Source organism: Lissotriton helveticus, chromosome 9 (genome assembly GCF_964261635.1).
Source record: "Lissotriton helveticus chromosome 9, aLisHel1.1, whole genome shotgun sequence".
In the NCBI taxonomy this organism is placed as follows: Eukaryota; Metazoa; Chordata; class Amphibia; order Caudata; family Salamandridae; genus Lissotriton; species Lissotriton helveticus.
This window is the reverse complement of record NC_136070.1, coordinates 944,464,880-944,488,519: the sequence shown is the minus strand read 5'-3', so window position 1 is coordinate 944,488,519 and position 23,640 is coordinate 944,464,880. Positions and strand designations below refer to the sequence as shown.

Sequence of the window (23,640 nt, the reverse complement as noted above, 5' to 3'; positions counted from 1 at the left end):
CTTTAATTCCCTCGTATTCTTCCTCCCTTCAATCTTCTTAGCCAAGATAATGTATTTCTATTCCCTCCACTTCACAGAAACAGCACTTTCGCACGTGTCCAACTCTACCTTCACTGTCAATCACACATTTTTCTTTCCTATGGACCTACTTTTGCAGTCGTCGGCATTGTTGAACATCCTAACCTATTTTCTCCTCTAGACTCACTGTGCATCGCAGCTGGCATGCACTTGGCTCACCTCATAACTCGCCGACTGTTCTTTCTTGGTGGCCTGGACCTCAAAGATATCTCTAAGAACCCCACCCCCAGGGACTTCCAGAAGCCTCTGTCCTAAACTCTCTTCTTTTGTCCCACTACACTTCCTCAATGACATCAATACATTATTTTGGGTTCTCTTACTATTTTTATACCAACGACATCCAAACCTTTTTCCCCTTTCCTACTTTCATCATTTCCAATCACACGTCGTTCAATGTCTCACAGCTTCCTGACAATGGACGGTCTTATGATACCTCATGCTGAAGTTCTCTAAATCTCAGTTACTATACCTGCCTTCATCAACAGTACCCATAACTCTTACTGACTTAATCAAACTTCCCCCACCTCTCTGTAATATGTCCCTTCAGTGCGAAATCCTAGGGTTCTTTTTAGCACACTTGTGAAAGCTGAAGATTTTATTATCACCACAAGCCAGCTCTGGTGGCTGAGTGGACTAATGCAGCCCTGCAAGGGGCCTGTGTTTGACCTCATGGTCACAGGTTCAAACCCTGGTGGGTCCACTCAGCCTTTCATCCATCTGAGGTCCATAAAATGAGTATCTGTTGGGTAACAATAAACATCTGTAATTTAGCGGATACCCCGTTAGGAATGAACGTGCACTTTACAAATAGACTTGCAAGCCCAGCTACCACTGCACAATTTCACTTGCAAATATAGATTTTACAGGCCTGTCCAACATTTGTATCGTGATTTTATTACTGTAACTTTGCACTTGTATTGGATGATATTGTATATTTACATGTTTTAAAACCTGTATTGTATTTCTTATTGGTGGTGATGAATTGTGCTTTTATGGATATTTTAATCCGAATAAAGATCATTTGACTTTGACTTTGACTTGCAAAATATACAAAAGAAATGATCACCCATTTGTTTTCAGTAGATTCTAGTTGGCCTCGCCCTCTTTTGCAGCACCAGACATGGTCACAACTTTGCTGCCCCAATTTACTACAATTTCCCCTAGCCTACCTCATGTCAGCGGGCTCACTGGCAGAATGCGGGCTTTATAAAAACCACTGCTGCTGGTTATCAAAGGAGTGATTGATCTGGTTCTTTCATGTCCTGTCCCAATAAAAACCTACTCAAAATGTATAATCCACAAACTTTAAACTTCTAGTCACACCCACACCACATAGTGCTGCCTTCAAGTTTTGCTCTTTCTAACTTGGAACTCCTGAGACATCTGCACTACCGGTGCTTTAAAATATTTAAAAAAGCACCGAAAGGATCCATATTGTAACTTTAAAGACACCACCCCCTTCTTTGTCTTAAGCATTTACATTTCATACTTGCAGAGTCCATTAGTCTTGATTGATGTCACAACCTTAGTTATGTATGTGTTGTTTACCAGTCTCAATCTTACAACTGGCTCCACTAATGCATACAACAACTTATATATGAAAATATGTTTAATAAAACTCCTCTTACCTATCTCTACAGTTGAAGAGCTATGTGAAATATTCCGGCCAACATCTTACTACTAAATAAATGAATAAATAAATAAAAGTGAGGAAGTAAGTTGTGGAAAGACGAATGCCCTAACCATGACTTCTCACAATTTTTTTTTTCTCTTCTGTGTTTCCCTAGGTTTATCGTGAACTTCGCCACAGGACAGTGTGAAGGCTGCGACGTGGCTTTTCACTTTAATCCTCGCTTCGATGGGCGTGACAAAATCGTCTGCAACACCTTTAAGAGCGGGGCTTGGGGAAAAGAGGAGAGGAAATATGAGATGCCCTTCAAGAAGGGGAAGGCTTTCAAAGTTTCTTTTGAGGTCACCAAATATACCTTTCAGGTGAGTTACTTAGGGATCTGATTTAGGTAGGTACTCTATCACAAACGTGACTTTTTAAGAAGGCGGACGCAATATACGTGCCAGAGCATATAATGCACTTGTAATAAGGTAGATGGGATATCTGTCATTTTTATGGTGGAGTAACTGGTCCCCAAAACTTTAATTTAGGCTCTTGATCATAATGTGTCATGTTGTCAAAAGTTAAAGTTGACTGGTCCTAATGTTAATGTTGTGATCTGTTATCTAGTGTAGCATTTTTATTCTTGCCCTATACTACCGGAGCATATATGCACAATAACTTTAACCTATTAGGGGGCATATGTAGGTAATTTACATTTTGCGATTCTTAAATAGCGATTTTTAAGGAATCGCTATTTGAGAATTGCAAAATGGAATGTAGGTATAAATTGGAATTTTTTTAGCGAATCTCAAAAATTCCTTAATTGCGATTAGCAAATTGCGAATCGCAATTAAGGAATGAGTGTCCCATTCATTCCTATGGGCCAAGAGGCCCATAGGAATGAATGGGGATACATTCTCAAATTGCGATTTTCTATGAGAAAATCGCAATTTGAGAATCGCAATTCCAAGGGTGCCAGGGTGTCCAAAGGACACCTTTTGCACCCTTGGAATGTGCCTGTACTTACATGTGGCGCACATACATGCCCTAAGGGCATGTCTGTGCGCCACATGGCACTTTGAATAAAAAAAAAAAAATCTTTTTGAAAGGAAATCGCAAAATACCATCTACTTGGAGTAGGTGGTATTTTGCGATTTCTTACGCCCAAATCGCTATTTCTAAGGCACCCCTACATAAAATTTAAAGGAATCGCAAAATTGCGATTCTTTAAATGCTTGAGCAAAATAAGGAATCACAATTTTTGCGATTCCTTATTTTGCGGTGTGGCACCTACATACCAAATCGCCGTTTGCGATTCGCAAATGCCAGAATTCTGCGAATTCCGGCGTTTGCGAATCGCAAACACCTACCTACATATGCCCCTCAGACCCTAACTATACCATGTCTTCACCAGAACACCCTCGTGCCATGTCCCATCTTGAACTTTGATTCCTGTGTCATGTCTTTTCCCATGCATTACAACATTCCATTCTGATAACTAAAAATACACCCTTACGTGTCTCCATTCTCATCTATCATATGAGAACAGTGCCCCCTCCTCTTGGGTCTTGTGATGCTAGTGTCATTGCCCCATGTAGTATCTCTCATTCCAAAGCCTTCATATTTCTTGTCACTCAGCACAATGCCTACCTCTCATATCTCGATACAGCGGAACCTTCTCTTGTCTCATTATAAGGCACTCTTTTACTGTCCCATCTTATTACAATGCCCACTTATCTACATTTATTTTTGATTGCATTGCCGTATTACAGGGTCCTTCCTCAATATAATGCCACCTTTTCATGTCTCATTATTTCACCATCTCATTCAATTTTTCTCACTGCAATGCCTCCATTACATGTTTCTTCTTTTTACAGTGCCTCCTTTTTTTGTCTTGCCTGGAGATGCAATCCATAATTTTCATACCCCCCTTCTCAGATTTTGTGTTTAACTCTGGAGTTTGTTTCTCATGTGTTATCTCCCACAGAAATGTCCTCTTTTCTTTTCTTGTCTCATCAAAAGACCGTATTTTCACACTGTGTCCTTTTCCCATATTCTCTCGCATTACAGTGCCTTCTTCTCGTGTCCCATCTCACTGGAAGGTCCTTGTCTCACATCTCTTCTTGTTACAGTGCCATATTTCATGTTCCATCTCAACAAAATACCCCTGCCTCATGATTTTGTTACACATGATATAATTATATTTTCATGCCTCTTCTCACTATAATGGCCTCTTTTCATGTCCCACCTCGATATGCACCACTATCTAGTCTAATGTCATTGCAATTGCGTGTTTTCTTGTCTCGTCATTTGATCTAATGCCCTCTTCTTAGATGCATATATCTCTCCAATATATTTACCATTTCACGTCTCGGTACAACAGGAATCCCAACAATACTATCACTGTAATGCCAATACACATGTCTTTTTTTGTGTAATACCCTCTTGCCTCGTCCTATTTGAATGTCGCCTTTTTAAGTAATGGTTCTCATTACAATACATCCACAATGTGTCTTGTCTCATTAGAGTGCCTTTCTCGCCTGTCACTAACATTCAGAATGTCCATCACTTGTCTCTTGATAGTATCTTGATTGTATTTAGGCACTTTCAGAAATCATGGCGTCCATGCAATGAAAATATGCTATGTAAGGGGAGTGGTCTACAGACTCAATACATAGGTGACAAAAGAAACAAATAAGAAAAAGGAAAAAAAAGAACATGGAGTTAAAATTATATCACACATCTGTGGGTAATGAAAGCTCTTGTGCTGGGTACCATTCACTGTCTGGTTAATCTGGCTGTTTATGGCCTTCCTGTATGATGACTAGAGCTCCATTTTTACCTTCATGTTTTCTTTGGTTCTATGTTTTGAGTAGGCTGGATCACTTTATGTTTGTTGAGTTCTGCAATTGATGCTGTCGTGTTCTCATATCGTATTTCTTTTTATGATTTCACCTCCTCCCGTCTTGTCTTTTAATATAGTGCTCTCTCCTGTTGCCTGTCTCCCACTGCGATGCTCCCTTTTCTTTTCCGGTGTTATACCTTATTTTCCTTATCATCACAATCTCCTCTCCTAACTTGCACGTTACAAGCCCATCTTCTCATTTGTCACTTCTTTTAACAAAGCCATCTTAATGTCTTTCCTCCCACTACTCCCTCACCTCTTCTCTTCTCGCAATGCTTACTTCATATGGACTCCCTATAGCCGCCCATCCTGATGCGACTCCTTTTTAACAACCAAGGTATTCTGCCACACCTCATCTCTCCCCAAAATGGCCTCTGCTGATGACTCTTAGATGATTCTGCTCCTTCTCGTGTCTCTCCTTTCACCCCAAAGCCAGCTGGCATGCTGTGTTACAATTGCTATATAACTAACACCCACCAATTACTTTCTCCATTAGCACTGATACTTGCAGATATTTGCATCTTTCATGATCCACTCAGGAATGACCCTTCTCATGTCAGGAGGGACTCATTTACTGCACACGATTAATCCCTTTGGCGACTTTAAGGCACAGGCCTCGGTTTCTATGCCCCTAAGGCTTACTTGCCCTTTCCTAAGGATAACTCCTATCTTGTGTCTTTCAGGTGGCGGTGGACGATAAATTCTGCTTAGATTACAAACATCAGATTGATCTCGATCGTGTCCAGTGGCTTCAGTTACGGGGAGATTTCAGTGTGACATCCCTTACTGTCACTGGCGGAAGTGCAGCCGGAGGTGCCAAACAGGGGTGAGTTACCACAGAACTAATAGGGTGGCATTGTAACCTACAGTCATGACCTAGGAACTGAGAATAAACTAATGACCAGTTTGGGGGTATAATTACCTTTTTGAGGATTTAATGAGCACTATGCCATTGGATGCATAAGCAGTTTTTGGGCTGCATGACTTTCATTTCACAGGCAGCTCAAGGGATGATATAGTTTTGGCGATGAAGAAGTAAAGTCAGTTTTGGAGATAAGTAGGGACAAATTTGGATGTGAGTGGCGTTATTGTCAACAGAAGAACGGAAGACGTTTTGGGGAGCCGTGAAGAATTTAAGAGAAGTTTGAAAAGTGGTAGAAGTTCTGGACTCAAGATGGGCTGCAATGCCCTAGGAAGGGTAGTGGTTTTAGTTGGTAAGCATCAGACCCTGGCCGGGGAGTCTCAACGCACATGAGCTACTGGGCCCCAACCGCAGAGGTTGAGGTCATTTGCCACTGTTGCTCTATGGTCCAGACTACTGTGGTTTTGCAAGTGCACCTTTCCTGTGCTTGACTCTCAGGGTAGCGAGGGTGAGCATTCACAGGGAGGTCATTTGTGGGCACGAGTCCAATACTCAACAATCAAGTGACACAATAACACAATGTCCAGCCCAGTGCTTGTCTTCCATGAAAAAGAAAGTATGTAATCACATAGCATAACTCTGTGGAGAACTCCATTCATTGGTCAAGAAGAATCTGGGACTGGTACAAAGTTGGGTGATTAGGATCTCACTTTTATTCACGTTTTGCAGACAGAGGAAGTGGATTCACGGTCTCAGACTTCAAAACCAGTTTAGGATGGTTCTTTTTCAAATGTCATTTTCATGCTGCATTTTAGGTACATCCTTTGTGCAAAGTGATGTTTCTTACAGCAGGTAGCAATGGGGCTAGCTCCAAGCACAAGTGTCTGAAACATTGGTACAATAGAATGTGAATTATCTTCACTTGGCTCTCATCTAGTCAGTAAACAAGGTCAGAAAAAATAGAAACTTCTCCACCTTGAACAACAGAAACTTCTGTTCAACTCATCACCCCTAACACCTGCAAAATGGCAGTTCTCAGCCAGAACTAGCCAGCCCCTTGTTAAAAAAAGAAATGTCTTCATGCTGTCTCCACCCTCATTACTTGTGTGTCTGTGTCTCCACCCTCAAGCCGCATGAATGTAGGTAGTACACATCCACTGTTTGGGGGAGCTGTCCTCATCCTCCATCATGTACCTTGCTAAATCAGTGGCTTCCAAAATACATCCTACTGGCCTCAATGCTCAGACAACACAAAGCACCTTACTACCACACATGTGCTACACACACGCACGCTCACATATACACACACTTACACACACACACACACACACACACACACTCACACACACAAATACACACACTCACAAACACACATACACACACTCACACTCACTCTCTCTCAACATGCACACTGGCTGTCAGCACATGGTTGTGGGTTTCACTTAACAGTGGAACTTTACACTAGAGAGCTCAGCTGACCCTTCTCTCACTGGAAAAAGTCTGGACACACTACAGATTCACAGAGCAATAGCCTGAAAATGAGTGACCTTCAAAAAAATGCACAATATTTTATTACTTAATGTGGAGTACTCTCATCAGTACATCTACGTAATGTAACACAGTAGCACGTGTCACTCTTCCACTTAAAATTTGCAGGGAGGAAGAAAGATGGCGGCTGTCAAGAGTTAACTTTCAGCTGGTCAGTTGGAAGAAAAGTTGGGTGGCAGGCGGTACATTTGAAAAATTTAAATGACTGTGTTATTGAGGGATGTTGGATGCACTGTGGTTCAATGCATGCATACCCGTGTTCAGCAGAACTTCCCCTTTAAACTTTCACTTTCTCAGTCTCCTCCATCGTCTCCTATCTCTTCCCGTGGTAAGCCTTTTTCTTGAGCACCAGAAAATGTCCAGCACTGCGTGTTCCTAGCCACTTTGCACTTCTTTCTCCTCCTCCAGGAACACTCTTTTCCTTTGTTATTTCTCCCCACAAAAGAAAGGAATCTAGCAGAACAGCCAAAGTGACATTCTCACAACAGCGTATTGGTTCTGTAAACACGTATACACCGCATAAAAACACAGTGCTGTGTTCTGGCATTCCTCACTTGTGACCAAAACTGAACACGTTAATCAGACTACCATATATGGTTACATTTTTAAATTTGGAGTTGATTTGAAGCATTAACATTTCCTGGATTTAAGGAGATCAGTTTATGACATTTTCAAACTAATTGTGACAAACATTCTAGAGTGAAAGCAAATATTCCTTCAATATAGATTGTTGGGAAACCACAAATGTTCTCCCTATTTATTTTACTGAATAAAAACTCATGTTGTTGCATGCTGCAACACACAGGCCATTATCTTATACAATGGCGGTAATGGCTTGCTGCATTACCCATCCACTCCCCATCCTGATGGAACTCCATTGGCTCCCCTTGGTGGCCTGCACCATTCTCCAAACTAGCTGTCATTTACAAATCCATTACAACCAGCAACCGCGCTTGCCTTGAGGACAAGCTCATCCTCTCTAGTGGGTCTCAGCAAACCCTCAGACTGTAGACTAACAAATGTAAACATAAATAAAAATACAAGAGAGCAGCTCTTTTCCAATTATGCACAAAGGATCCGGAACATGATCCCTGTATCCATCAGAACCGATGCAACGCGGCTCCACTTTAGGAAAGAGTTGAAGCTGCATCTCTTTAAAGAATGCAACATCATAATGCATTTATTGTCCACAAACCAGCTACCTCTCCTATTACTCGTTGACTTCATGCTTGTCTTTGATCCTGTAGATCGCTCCACTGTTTTTTGGCTACGAGCACGCTACAGAAACACCCATATACGTACTACATACAAGCTATTTAAAGAAGAAAATAGCAAGGAAATGGGTGTGGTTTACTCTGAGACACTAGACCTAAGCTGATATGGCAGTTACTATACTGATTGACTTATTAAGAGCGAGCAAACTGCAAATGGAATTATCTTTCTTGGCACGGGTGGAGATGGAAAGGCTATCTAGGGAGGGGATTGAAAAAATGAGGAGTTATTTTACGAGAAATAATGTGAAAAACTGATAAATGGCCATAGTGAATGCAGTTTTCTTGTTAAAAGGGAGTACTTGCAAATACAGAGGCAGAAACCGGGTGATCCTAGCACGTGCTCACTTTTTTCCATATCATTCCCTCACATACTCTGCCCCCAGACTTCTGAACAAACCTCCTATGCACAGTGTTTCTCTTCTCTATGTCTTGCTCTTTTAATGACACTTTATTACGGATACCAGGTGACTACACTCCATCATAGGAACAATTTCCCACATCTGAGCTCTGTCAATCTGTTCTACTCTGGAAGCTATAATCATCGTTCTTGTCAACTAACCAATTTGACAAACACACCTGAAAACCAGTAGCAGCTCCTGGAGGGAGTGCTGCCAGGGGGTGACGCAGGGCAGGGGAGGGGCAGAGTGGGGGGTAGTAAACTCCGCATTATGGCCGAACGGAGGTAAGTATATGAAACGAAACAAATTTTGTTGTGTGCGCTGCATCGCCAAATGCGATGCAGAACGTGCAATGAAATGTGGTTTTTTTATTAACACATTTCCCCACAGTTTTGCCTGTTTTCGTGTTAGTTTTTTAAGCCAAGCCCTATCTGACTATCTTAGTAGATTGTGCTTTGTGACAAAACCCATGGGTATTTGCACTGAACCTAGATGTTTTAGAGTTATGCATGATGTGACCTGGGTTATGGGCTGAAACCCTTGAGCAGCAGTCCTCGAAAAGTGAACAAATGACTGGGCAGCTTAGTAATAGGTCACATTAGGAGACCTGCTGCAATCCTGAGGACCAGAGGCCATCCATCGTGTATGTGGACAGCTTCTCCTGGAGTGGTATTCCAATGATGTTTGTCCTGCTCTATTGGCATCTAGAGAGATTGGAACACACCCACTCACCCACAGAGAGACCAAGAGAGAGAAGCAGGATGCTGGTACTTCGAAGGCACAGAGCAGACAGCTGGAATGGCGATCCAGACTGGTGGTACCACTAGAAACATGAGTGCCCATCAGATGTTTGGGCCTAGATTTACTAAGATTTTGCGTCTGGGTTGCGTCACATTTGTGGCAAAGCCCAAACACAAAATAATTGTTGCCATTTACTAGGCCACGAAAGTGGCTTTGTGTGGTATGGTAAAATGCAGAGTAACACAAGGCACCCCATAGTGCTTCCTTGCGTTAATTAGCATTGGGCTGGCATTACATGGGTGATGTTCCCATAAATCCACCCATATATTTTGACACAAGACCAGATTTAATAAAACTTGTATACCTGGGTTTGTGCCAGTATGGTGTGCCTTCCTAACCGAAGCGTAACAAGGAGAAATAGCTTTATTTCTCCTCATTGCATTCTCTTTCCATGTGTGCTGCACTCTGTAGCACACTTAGAAAAACGAAAATGCCTCTAAGGATTGTTTTTGTACAGGAAGGTGTTCCTTCTAGCACCAAAACAATCCTGCCGGCAACACAGGCACACTTGCACTCTGGTGCAAGAGTCCTAGCAATGGGACTAGGCAGCACACAGTGTGCCAGCACAAGGAGAGAGCAGAAATGTTCCACGTCTGTGTAAATATGGAGCATTTCTGCTCTCTCCCTTTCATGCAACATTGCCCAGCAATCTCCCTCGCTGCACCACGTTGCATGAAATAATAGTAAATGTGCCTGTAAATGTTTAGTGTGCTTGAGGGGCCATTAGGTATATGTGACGAATGCTTGACGCACACGTGACTGTAAGTTTAGTATATGGGAAGGCCACTTGGGAACTAGTATAGTATGTTTTGGGGTGCATGATGGTCTGCTCAATGCACGGGTTGAATGTTCGAGGCTAAGGGCCTGATTATGCTGTTAGGCTTGTCCTGGGACTGACCGACCTCTGGTCGGTGGGCCCGGCCGGGTCATTACAATGTGACCACTCACTGTTCGGCTGCATGCTCCCTTTTCTCAGTGGGAGCTCTTGGTACGGCCATAACACAAGATCCCATTTAGTAAAGGGAGGTGCAGTTTATCTCTGCAGCCTGTGGTGTGGTGCAGGGATCAACAGGGATGCACCATAGGTGCTCCCTCGGCCCCCAACTGTAGGCCGCAAGCACAAGGGGCCCCTGCTGGGGGCCCCCAAGCATGCTTTCCAACATGGTTTCCATGTCGGACAGGCCGGCATGGAAACCATGCGTTGTTATCTCAAGGGCGGAAAGACCAGCCCTTGAGATTACTGGCTGGCTGCCGACAGGCTCCGAGAGCCCTTCGGAAGCCAGCCAGATTGACCAGTCGGCTTACTTTACGACCACCTAGATCATAATTAGGTGGTCAGAAAGTAACCTGCGGGGCCGATTAGGATGCAGCCCTGGAGGCTCTGACCAACGGTGGGAGCCGTTGAGGCCGCATCGTAATCGGCCTCTAAATCTCTTTTGGGACTTCTGTTGTGAGCATCGCAGACTTACATTTAAAAGCACATTTTACCCAGAAGCAACATACACACAATGCAGAAGAGGCCAATCCACCATTTTAAAGCACCTGTGTTCGGCTGCGCTAAATGGGTGCTACTGATGCTTGACTGTATTTCAGACAACAATGTCCCTCAGGGCATGGCTCAGAAATGCTACAAAAAACGCATCCGAACAATCTGTGCAATTTAAGCTTTGTGTTTTTTTTTACATGCTACCACTGTTGACTCAGCAATTTTGTTTTAAGCCTGCTCTGATTGAGGCAGGAAATACGGATTCTACCTAAAATAGATTACTACAGCAATACAAGTTTCCTCTACACTGGAGGTCCTGCAGTTGGAGACGCCTCTGTCTCCACTTCTTTACTTTACTTATTTATAGAGCGCAAGTGAATCATCCCCAAGGGGATCTCTCGGCGCTATGAGAAATGGGTACTTATTGGGCGTGCATGTCTAAAACAGCCAGGTCTTTAAAAGTTTCTTAAAGCTGGTTAGCTCATTGCAGGCCCTAATGTTCTGCGGCAGATTGTTCCAGTGGCTGGCGGCCAAATAGGAAAAGGCTCTCCCACCCATCCTTGCCCTGTGTATTCTTTGCATGCACAGAAGATTGCCATTACTAGATCTTAGTTGTCGGGCTGGTTGGTACCATATGAGTTTATTTCTGAGATAGGCAGGGCCTTTCCCCTGTAGTGATCTAAAGACCACACAGAACATCTTAAAAATGGCTAGTTTTCTGACCGGAAGCCAATGAAGCGGGTTCAACAGGGGGGCAGAGGGGGTCCGCGCCGGCTTGTTGAGGGCAAGGCGGGCTGCTGGGTCCACTGACGTGGCTATTGTACTAATAATGTTGGCAGCGCAGCAGCCCAATCTGAGATGGAGGACCACCATGACTGGCAACTGTATCTTGGTGAAAGAATGCCACAGTATGTAAGGGCCCCCAACATGATGGCAGACACCACACCCAGGCCCCGCAGCATGTTGGGGAGATTAGACTAATGACAAAGTAACACCCCTTTCAGTGCACATTTCCGATTCGTTACACCGTGTAAAACAGGCACTGGAAGACTTTCCACTGAAAGACCCTCCTCGCACCAAAATGTCATCTTCCATCGTGGAAACAGCTTCTTTGGTGGAAAAGCCTCTTCCATGATGGCATAGAAGTCTGAAAGTGAAACAAATTCCCTGGAGGACATATCTCCACCACACCAGTGGTCTGAACTTCTGCTAACAGAACTTTAAGCTGTTGTTATTACACAATATAAAATATATGTCTTTGATGTCCGCTGGTCACTAGGCATCCAAAGCAGAATGGTAGACTGTTGCAGTGTTGTTGTTTTCTTTTTTGTTTGATCATCTTTCAACTGTGCTTTTTTCATATTTTTCTCCTCTAGACCATACGGTTACTAAACGTCTTGTGCAGTTCATGTCGGTGACTTGCTGCTGATCGGTCATCGTTGGATTGATTTTCCGTTTCCAAAACCCAACGAAAGAAGAAGAAAGGATTTGTCTATAGAACACCCACGCTTTACTCTGACTGCCTGGTGTCCGAGCTCACTTGGGGGAACAAGACATGCACAAAATATTGTGTGGTAGGGGGAAGGAAAGGCTGGATTATTGGGGCCTGGGGGAAGGAAGGGAACAATAGGCTAGAGAAGCACCTGGTATGAGCTCACTAGGCAGGCTTTTTATTACAGCCAAAATATTAGTATTACCTTTTTTTTAATAAAACAAATACAATATAAAGCAAATCAAGTTGTGGGCCTTTTATTTAAAACAGGCGTTACCTTTGTTCTTTGTTTGTTCATTGTGCCACTTTATCTTATGGGTTTTCTGACCACATTCAGCGTCGTAGATCGGATCTTCAACAGCATTACATGGACAATCTGGTTCATGATGGAGTATAGATTGATATATACATCAGGGTTTCTACTCTGCTTTAGTTTACTGGGACAGGTGGAGAAAGAGTAAATATGCACTAACAAAAATGGAAGGAAAATGGGAGAAGAAACAAATACATGGAGTGTGTGTAGAGGTTACACAAAGACCTGGGGGCATATTATAAAGAAACGGCGTTAAAATTATCACCGCTTTAGCGCCAGAAAACTGCAGCTAAAGTGGCGATAATGGGCTTGATAATAAGCCCTTGAGAATTCCAATAGAAGCCCATGTTCTGGTCTGAACCTTGGCTTCTATTGGAATTCTCAAGGGCCTATTATCAAGCCCATTATCGCCGCTTTAGCAGCTGTTTTCTGCCGCTAAAGCGGCGATAATTTTAACGCCGTGCTTGAAAATATGCCCCTTAATAACTAGCTCCAACCTTGTACGCTGCACTTCATCTTTAAATAACCATTGGCATGCTTGTTTAGACCACGTGCTGTGTTCTTAAAAGACAGATAGCTGTTGTTCCTAAACGCTCACCCTCTAAAACAAAAGAATGCGCCACAGTGACCGCGATGGAACACGAGGACACAACTCTCTTGTTGCTATCCCACATCTGATTAGGAAATGATAATGTCTAGCCATTTAGCTGAAATGCAAAACAAATATTAACAGAAAAAATAAAACCACAACAAATAATTTACAGAATCCTGTGAGGTGCTAAGGCAGCTTACTCAAGAGTTCACATTTCTCTGTGTCTCCTGACCTGGAAGTTTGCAAGTATTTTAGCGCAAGCCTGATTTAGAATGGATAATTAGGGAAAATTCCCAGATTACTTAAGGAAGTTGTCCGTGTGGAGGCAAATCCACATATGGAATTGCCTCACCCCATAGCAACAGTATGCAGTTTATTTATGTGATGTATTTATCTGCTGCAGGAGCCTGTCCTAAAGGGCGCATGAACCCCTGTACTTTTTGGAGGCATAAAGAGTGTCTCTCAGGCTGGGCAAAAGTCAGCCTGACAGACATTCTTTTATGTTCAGATCAGGCAGGCAGGCGCTATATATGCGTTAAATGCGCAGGTGCTTGTTTGACTTAGCTGAAATTTGCTGGGGGAAGATGTCACAGCTCTGTGGGCTTGACCTCCTCAGCTCACACAGGGTTTTGGGGTCCCTCCCCTCATAAGGAGTGGGAGCCCCACTGCTAGCCTCAGATATGGGCACTTCAGTTTTAACGCCTATAACATGCACAGGGCTGAGTGTCTATCACTGACACCTCATCACAAACTGGGGTGGGGTCAGCAACTCCCACTGACCCCATCCCACTGTGTGATGAGTAAGGGACTGCTGCCTCCTCTTGACTGACCTAAGGTCACCCAATGAGAGGAGGCCACCGCCCCACCTCTCCAGGAACCTTTTTAAGCTTCACCTCTGTAGCATGGTGATTTAAAAAAAATGTTTGGTGCATGTATGTATTAATGTATGTGTATTAGTGCATGCATGCATGTGTATGTGCTTGGAATGGTGGCTGTGTGCGTGTCTGTGAATATATGGGTGTGAGTGAGTGTGTACGTAGAAGGGTAAGTGTGAGTATGTATGTGTGTGCATGTATGGCCCACTCACGCCCCTGCCTGCTCACATTACCAACCACCACTGTTTATCTGGAAGTTTTTTTTTAGTGCTGTACCTTGCCTCGCGGAGAATTCAAAGCACTGTAGAACCTGTATTTAAGATCCAGAATTGTGGAGTAGCAGGAGTTAAATCATCAACGGGCATGACTCTTACGAGATATTCCTCACTCACTACCATCAATTCTGTGGTTTTGCAAGGCTGCTCTGAGTAGCTCCATTTGTAGGGGGGGTTACAGAAACGAAAATAGTTAGATTCTCCCATTAGGGTCAGTTTCAAATGGTTCCGAAGTTTTGGGCCTGGGGTCTAAGAAATGTGCCTCTATATGTTTGTCTCTTGAGTGGAAAAATGGGAATTCCGACATAGGAAATCTTGCAATATTGATTTTATTCCAGATTCAGCACATCTTCCAGAAATCATAAGATTATCAATTACCACCAAACACTAAACTGTGCCACATGTAAAAGTGCAGTAGGCTTGTAAAAGGTTCTCTATTAGGAGATTCAAGCTCAAAGCTGGACAGAGGAGAGGACCACATCTCCATCGATCTCTATTGCGTCGATCTGCTGGAAGTCTCCGAAGCGATGGTCAAAGTTGAAGAGGTGCTGTCCATTCACATAGACCTGGAAGCAGGAGTTACCACAACGTACAGAGATCTGGAGAAAGAAGCAAGACACTGAGATTTTGGGAATCATCAGATTCTGAGACCACTATTTTATTCTAATCCCCCCTTTCCTTGAGGCCATGTGTCCAAGATACGATGAGTTATTCTATCTCTGGGGCACCAACAAAAATAGTTTTTCTTTTCTTAAATTCATTTACTTTTAACCCGTAGTTGGTGTTTTGGGCGTGCTCCCCCATTATAAATCCCCTCTCCTTGATGTAGACAAGAAGACACAACCCTCCCACATCAGACATTTTAGCACTGGATTTTAAAGGAAGAATATTTCACTACAGAACTGCAAATTCATCATACATGGAAATAGGGGGAAATGAGACTTGTATACATAGGGTGAAAATAGCAAGCAGGGCTCTTAAAGCTCCCTGTAGTTTTGATGGGAAATGTTGCCTTGTATTGTATACATACTCTAAGGGGTTTTGTTCAGCCGCCTACAGCTATTGGGCTCTTTTGCTCAGGGACCTACGGGCATTGGCTTGAGAGACTTACATTCACATATTAGAACAGTCCACATGACTATTTTATGCTCACTTTCATTTTATTGGCTGACTGGGTGACTTTTACATCTGACAAGTTCACTTTGTCATCATCACACATTTAATTGCGAGATCATACATGCATTGTCTCCACCAAGCAATCCTTTTATTTGATGGATTGCCCTACAACAAGCTTTTTCTTGCGTTTGGCAGTGTTCGAGTGCAAGTGTCAAACCTATCGGCTTTGCAAGGCTTGTTTGCTGCCCCTTCATGACTCCTTGGACCTTGGATAGGAGCAGCTGCTGATACCTCTGGAGACCCCTAACTGATATCCATGCCACTCTTGAAAGATGCTTTTATCAGCTCTGACAAGGCAGCATGCTTGGGCATTTGCACTCAGAGGACCATCTAACCAAAGCGTGCCCTTTAGATGGTCCTTAGTGACTCGCAGTACAACTACTGGCAGAAACTGGCCATTTGCGTGCTTACGAAAAGGCTTCAATGCCCACCAGGGCCATGTGCTGCCAATCTGAGGTGGAGGTGTGGGAAAAATAATAATAATAAAAATATAAACATACCTTTCTTGCTGGCCACCACAAACTGCTCCTGCGCCGCGCTGCTCCTCTGCTCCCGTCCGAGCACTACAATTCCCATGGGCACAGTCTCTCAGACGCCACCCAATCCCAGCAAAACACACAAGATGATGGACGGAATGTTGCACAATGGCAAAACATTCACCCCCAGTCACAGATCTGGGTTTAATCCATCGTTATTTTGCTCACCAAGCCACCCCAGTTCAGACATGGCCATATGCAAATCAGTCTTGACCCTGTGCCTCATGGGAACAGTCCAGCCTGAACTGCCAAGCCATGTCTTCCCTGGACCGGAATCAAGCATCCTAGGACCGGTTTCTGGCTATCAGCCGTCTGCAGCCAGGATAGCTTGACTCCAGTGGCGTAGTGAGCACGGGACCCACGTCTGGGCATACCCTTCCCACATAGGGTGAACAGCAAAACACACAAGATGATGGACGGAATGTTGCACAATGGCAAAACATTCACCCCCAGTCACAGATCTGGGTTTAATCCATCGTTATTTTGCTCACCAAGCCACCCCAGTTCAGACATGGCCATATACAAATCAGTCTTGACCCTGTGCCTCATGGGAACAGTCCAGCCTGAACTGCCATGTGTTGTTTTTGCATTTGTCACCCCGAGTGGGACGGGTATGCTCAGACGTGAGTCCCGTGCTCTCCACGCCACTGGAGTCAAGGTATCCTGGCTGAAGACGGCTGATAGCCAGAAACCGGTCCTAGGATGCTTGATTCCGGTCCAGGGAAGACATGGCTTGGCAGTTCGGGCTAGACTGTTCCCATGAGGCACAGGGTCAAGGCTGATTTGCATAAGCCATGTCTGAACTGGGGTGGTGTGGTGAGCAAAAAAACGATGGATTTAGGCCCAGATCTCTGTACTGGGGTGAATGTATGACATTGTTCTGCATTCTGTCCATCAACTGTTGTTTTTGCATTTCCCACCCAATCCCAAGCGCTTCTCCCAGCATGAGAGAAGCGCTGGGATTGGGCGGAGCGGGTCAGTTTTGTGCTCCAGCAGGGTCTGGGAGCCTGTGCCCCCTGTGCACTAGGATATCTCCAAGGAACAGCCTGGAGATATCCAAGAGTTCATGTCAGTTTGGCCGGCATGTTCACTTTTGGCCGGCATGTTCACTTTTAGTGCCTACCACTCCTCCTCCCCCTGCTGTGTGATGCTGCGGCCTGGCCCACCCGCCCTCGACTCAGCGGACTAATAACAGGCATTTACAATGCAACGGTCTCGCCTTTGCAAAAGTTAGAGCTATTGGCATTGTAAATGACAAATTTTTTATTTATGTGTTGGTTTTGAAAACAGATAAATAAATGGCATTGTCATTTACAATGCTAATAGCTTAATCTGTCACAAATGCGAGACCTATTGCATTTGCACCCACACACACAGAGACACACACACACAGAGCCACACACAGAGCCACACACATACACAGAGCCACACACATACAGAGCCACATACACACACAAGAGCCCCATACACACACAAGTGCCCCACACAGACACGAGCCCCACACACACACACATAGCCACACACACATAGCCACACACACACACAGAGCCACACACAGACACACAGAGCCACACACAGACACACAGAGCCACACACACATAGAGCCACACACACAGAGCCACACAGATACAGAGCCACACACAGACACAGAGCCACACACACACACAGAGCCACACACACACACAGCCATGCACACACACACACAGAGCCACACACACACACACAGAGCCACACACACACACACAGAGCCACAGACACACACACAGAGCAACACACACACACACACAGAGCCACACACACACACAGCGCCCCCAAACACGCACACAGAGCCACACACACAGAGCCACACACAGAGCCACACACACAGAGCCACACACAGAGCCACACACACACACAGAGCCACACACACAGAGCCCCCCCACACACACACAGAGCCACACACACAGAGCCACACACACACACACCCCACACACACACCCCACACACAGCCACACACACACAGAGCCATACACACACAGAGCCACACACACACAGAGCCACACACACACAGAGCCACACACAGAGCCACACACAGAGCAGTGGCTCATTTATTTTTTGGCAGTTTTATATAGCGCAAACTCGAAGGTTTCAGAGCACTTTACATGAGCGCCAGTTGCACTACAGGGGGAAACATTCATTTTTTTGTATATTATCTGCATTTCGACACCCTCTCTGGCTTGACAGTTCGTTCCATCTCCTCTGACCTAGAGGCCTTTCAACTGCCCCAGATGGTTTCCCAGCCTACCCATTTGGGGGGGCATATTCTGGATCCCTTGTTCACCAACCTGCCGGGGATTCAAATCACTTCTGTTTCTCCGGTGGAATGGACAGACCACTTCTTGGTATCCATCCTATGCCCTGTCTCTGCCGCTCCTTCCATCTCTTCGGCTAGACGGGTTCAGAAGAGGGCTTGGAAAAAGCTTAGGTTAGAAGACTTCCATCATCTTCTATTAGAGGAGCCGCTGGGCCCTTTGACGGATGTAGAAAAGGGGTATGACCTCTTCTGTTCTTGGATCACCAGGGCCTTGGACTCTCTGATACCTATTGTATCAACTAAAATCAACTCCAGAGAGTCGAGTCCCTGGTACGATGGCGCACTTCGGGCCCTAAAGGGGGCCTGTAGACGGGCTGAGAGGGCTTGGAGAAAGACCTATGGGGCTGATCTAAAAGCTGCATATGCCAGGTCCGTCAAGCTCTACCATCGAGCCATCTGCCGAGCTCGTGCGGCTTTTTACGCCACTGAATTCCGGAACAGTTCTAATCCGTCGAAAGCCATCTTTAAGGCCGTAAAAGATCTTACGACGAAGCGGACTACCTCTACGACCGTAAGCTCCCTTTCCCACTGTGAATCCCTTGCATCCTACTTCTTGGGGAAGGTGCAAGCTATTTATCGGACATTCCCTAGCATAGGGTACAGTGGGGAAAGCACTAATGGGGCCCACCATCAGACCACTCTGCTTGTCTTCCCCCCCTCACCTTGGACGGCTTTGACAAACTTGCGTTGCAAGTTAAATCTGGATCTCCATCCGATCCAGTAAGGCCTGCTCTCTTCCGTGATCAGGCTTTTATGGGGCGTCCTGCTGTATGCTCCCTCGTCAACCTGTCCTTGGAAACGGGAGTTGTTCCAGCTAAGTGGAAACAAGCCGTGGTGTCCCCAATTATTAAAAAGCCCACCCTGGACCCATCTAAGCCTGAAAGTTATCGCCCCATCTCGTTGCTACCCTGGCCAGCCAAGATCACTGAGGCCCATGTCAATCTGGCCCTGTCTGAGCATTTGGTACGGACCAATGCCCTCGATCCCACACAAAACGGATTCCGTGCTGGGCACAGTACGGAAACTGCGTTACTTGTGATGGTGGAACATCTCCGGGCAGGGCTGGATGCTGGTCAAACGGCGGCGCTTATTTTGTTAGATCTTAGCGCCGCCTTTGACACGGTGGACCACATCATCCTCCTGCATCGGCTCGAGGAGACTGGCATTGGCGGTCAGGCGCTGCAATGGTTCCACTCCTTTTTAGATGACCGCTCCTTCTGTGTTGCCATCCCTCCCTTCAAGTCCAATTACCAACCGCTGGCCATGGGGGTTCCGCAAGGGTCCTCGCTGAGTCCCACGTTGTTCAACCTCTACGTGAGACCGCTGGCTGATGTCGCTAGGCAGTGGGGCCTAACTTTGGTCTCATATGCCGACGACACACAGCTGGCGGTTACTCTCAGCGGGGATGCGGAAATTGAGGCCCCCAGGTTTCAGTCTGGACTGAAGGCGGTGGCTAGTTGGCTGACAGGCAATTGCCTTCAGCTTAATGCCACAAAGACGGAGGTGATGGTCGTCGGTAAGGGAGTGGAGCTGTGGGGCGATCAGTGGTGGCCCTCAGAGTTGGGACCTACTCCGATCCCGGTATCGGAGGTGAAAAATCTGGGGGTATGGCTGGATGCTGGCCTCTCTTTTGTAGGGCACACTAAAAAAACTGCGGCCTGCTGTTTTGGACTCCTAAGGGGCTTGAGACCTGTTCTCAAGTTCTTTGATGCCCCAACCAGGCAGCTGGTGATCCAGGCTACTATCATCTCTCGCCTGGATTATGCCAGCTCTCTCCTGGCTGGGGCTAACCAGGCCGAACTAACCCGTTTGCAACGGGTTCAGAATGCTGCGGCGAGAGCGATTGTTGGCCTGCCCAGATTCAGTTCGGTGGCAGGTGTTCTTCGCTCTCTACATTGGCTTCCGGTTAGGAAGCGCATTCTCTTTAAGGTCTTGTGTCTTGCCTTTAAGATCTTGAGAGGTATTGGCCCGGAAATCCTGTCGAGCTGTCTTTCTTTTTATGTTCCCACCCGTAGCCTCCGTTCCCAGGGTTTGGCCCTTGCGGTGGTCCCCAGATTCAGGCTCAGTCGCATGGGAGGCCGCTCGTTTAGGGTAATGGCCGCGTCAGCATGGAATTCCCTGCCTGTTGAAATCCGTCTGATGGAGGACCTCTTGACCTTCCGGAGGGCTATAAAAACCTTCTTGTTTTAGCTGTTTTGTTTTTATTCTCCTGTTGTGTTATGTTCTACCTTGTCTCTGCGCCGGGACGCTCCTTGGCTGGAGTATCTGTGCGCACAATAAATCACCCTAACATAACATAACATAACATTTTTCTTGTAGGCACAAGGAGATTAAGTGATTTGCCTAGAATCACAGGATGCCTGAGTCTCCCGCCAGACTCGAACCTGGTTCCCCAGCGTTACTGTTAGCCACTCTAGCACTTAATCCACTGCCTGCTTCACCTTACAGAGCAGGCAAGCTTTGTTATTAACCCTACCTCCTAGAGGAGCTCATTTTCCTGGACACCTCCGTCTGAGAAGGCCCTCTTCGTCTAGTGCCAACTTCTAGGTTAGCACGCTATATCTGGCAGCCACTCACGCTGTACTGCCCTCTACTCCCTATGGCAGCAGCGCTGTCCCCGGCACCTCATTCCTAGAGCAATATACCGTGACCCCATGAGTGCTCCCTAGTCCCTAGGGATGTACACTTTCCCTGGTTCCTTCTTCCTAGACCACTCGCGGTACGTTCTACATAGGATTTCATTATAATTGAATGCGATTTTATATAGCGTCACCCCTGATCCCTCTTTCGTAGGGCAGTACATCACGTCTCTGTCCTCTTGCCACGAGCTGCTTGGCTGCTTGAGAGAATCACTATATTGTCCTGGCTTCTTGTTTCAGCTGTGCGGCGCACGAGGGGAAGAAAGAATGGAAAGTTCTGATAAACAGGAAGTTTACTCGGGGGCTGAGGTTACAGCCCCCTCTGTTTGGGATCGCGGTTAGTTGCCGCAGGTGGAATTCCCATGATAAGGAGAAGCGGCCATGGTCTTTGTAAGATGGCTCTGCTGCAGCGCGAGAGCTGACCGGACACCTCCCTCCTCCACAGTCCCATCTGGGCATGTTCTTTCTAAGCTGACAGAAACCCACCCACAGGGCTGTCCGGAGCAAGAGACAGTCAGAGGGGGGACAGTGGTGTCTACAAAAACATTTATTAGGCTTCCGCGGTGACAGTGTTAACCCCCCTCATTCAGATGTTTGCAGCCAGTAGGAAAGATAACTAGAAAACGCCATGTAAAGCACACGCCTTATACTTACACCCATATTACTCATATTACTACCGACGTAATAACCAAATACACCGATAAACAGCTGAAAGATGGTCAGTCAGCCTTTGTGAATTGGTTACAACTTTGCAGGAACACGGGTCGCCATTATTTTAGTAAGACTTTGTCTCTAAGCCTCGTCCTTTTCAGACTGGGCGCCCCGACTTCCTGCTGGGGTAAAAGGTTCCTTATCTTCTTTATGGAGCCATCTGGACCCATAAAGAAGATAAGAAACCTTTTACTTCAGCAGTAAGTCAAGGAACCCAATCTGAAATGGACGGGGCTTAAAGAGAAAGAAGAACGTCACTAGAACCTCTTCTCCAATGGCTGGCCACCGTTTAGGTGGCCAGCCAATGGAGAAGAGGAGCGGGGCTTAACCTCGCTAGTGATATTCTCTCTATCTCATTGAATCTCGCCAGCGAGACAGCGCAATTGCGCAGCCTACGCTAGCCGAAACCTAAAAATGACAGTAAAATAGTTGTCAATTTATTTTTCTTTTGACTGCTGCATTTCAGCAGTGGGGCGACGCTCCTCCACCATAGTAGAGGGCTCGCCCTTGTCTGCAAGCCCTTTAATGCACAGTGCTCACTCAACATCAACATGTGCTGACATTTCTGCATGCTTACGATGTCTCAGAGTGCTACGAAGCAGAGATGAAGTGGCATGTTACCACCATATCACTCTTTCTCAAGGGAGTTTGCGGGGGCTGTGTCAAAATACACTCATCACATCTTTCCCACTTTCAACAGCGCCATCAGTGGGAAACACATGTGTATCATACTTTCCTTGGATACAATTTGTAGTATAACCAAAGTATTCATTCAGCTTTACCCAAAAGCCTAATTCTAGGAGTGTGGACATTTTTCATTCCACCGTTGGAACCAGATGAAATTCAGAGCTTCATTAAATTGCAACAGTAAATCATTATTTTTCTCCAATTAAGCCCCAGGCAAAACATTTCCATGAAAAGCCATGTTGGTACTTGTAAAAAAAATAAGTGGAAAACATTCCCAAAGATGATTTACTTATCTTGTTGATAAATCATGTCGGTAAAGGCAATTTATGGAGTTTTTATCCCATAAAAAAAATGATTTTTTGCCCTTCACTAGCTGTTTTATATAAAACAAATGTTAATTTCATCAAACTTCTTGAAGTTTGGAATGTGTACATTTAAAACGTTGCCTCCAGAACCGGTTTTAGCACCCGATTAAGGACACAAAGGGGCATATTTACAACAAAATGTCAGAGTATGGTGTTACGCCAAAAGAGGTAACGTCATGCTCTGATGTTTTTAACCCCTTCGACGCTCATGACGAGCTGGGCTCGTCATGGCGTAGCCTCCTCGCACGCTCATGACGAGCCCAGCTCGTCACGTAAAGTGCGATTTTTAAAAACCCAGCGTACGGGCGGAATTCCGCCCGCACGCATGCGGTTAAAACGCAGGGATGCGCCGTATTTACAAAAGTATGGCGCACTCCTGAGTTTCCCCTAGTGGTGGCGCTAATAAAGCTGCCTCTGGCACCTTTGCACCATGTTTCAAGGGTGCCTGTTCTGCAGGGGCGATTGTTTATGCGCAGGAAGGGACACTTTCAAGCATTCCTTCAATCATACTGTTATTTGTTGCAACATACACCTTCAGTGTGACTGGTACGGCCAAATATGAGTCCCGTGTCCACTTTCCTACAGGACTCAAATTATACCTCACTAGGGTGAAACTGGTCTGGGGGTTGCATATATTCCCATCTGGAGGATGCCTGACCCGG

At 45.5% G+C, this 23,640-nt stretch overlaps 2 protein-coding genes across 6 annotated transcripts in view; one reads left to right on the top strand and one right to left on the bottom strand.

Annotated features, from left to right (window-relative positions):
* LOC144782058 (galectin-4-like) overlaps window positions 1–12,697 on the top strand; it is a 37,585-nt gene extending 24,888 nt beyond the window's left edge. The window contains exons 3-5 of the mRNA XM_078661200.1: window positions 1,866–2,070; window positions 5,279–5,421; window positions 12,341–12,697. Coding sequence (XP_078517326.1) covers window positions 1,866–2,070; window positions 5,279–5,421; window positions 12,341–12,356 — 364 coding nt within the window. The 3' untranslated portion in view covers window positions 12,357–12,697. The remainder of the gene's footprint in view (window positions 1–1,865; window positions 2,071–5,278; window positions 5,422–12,340) is intronic.
* Window positions 12,698–14,824: 2,127 nt separating this feature from the next.
* Window positions 14,825–23,640, bottom strand: part of LOC144782056 (galectin-4-like) — a 141,243-nt gene continuing 132,427 nt past the window's right edge. For all 5 annotated transcript variants that reach the window (XM_078661195.1, XM_078661199.1, XM_078661197.1 and 2 more), the window contains one exon: window positions 14,825–15,110. In XM_078661195.1, coding sequence (XP_078517321.1) covers window positions 14,964–15,110 — 147 coding nt within the window. In that variant the 3' untranslated portion in view covers window positions 14,825–14,963. The remainder of the gene's footprint in view (window positions 15,111–23,640) is intronic.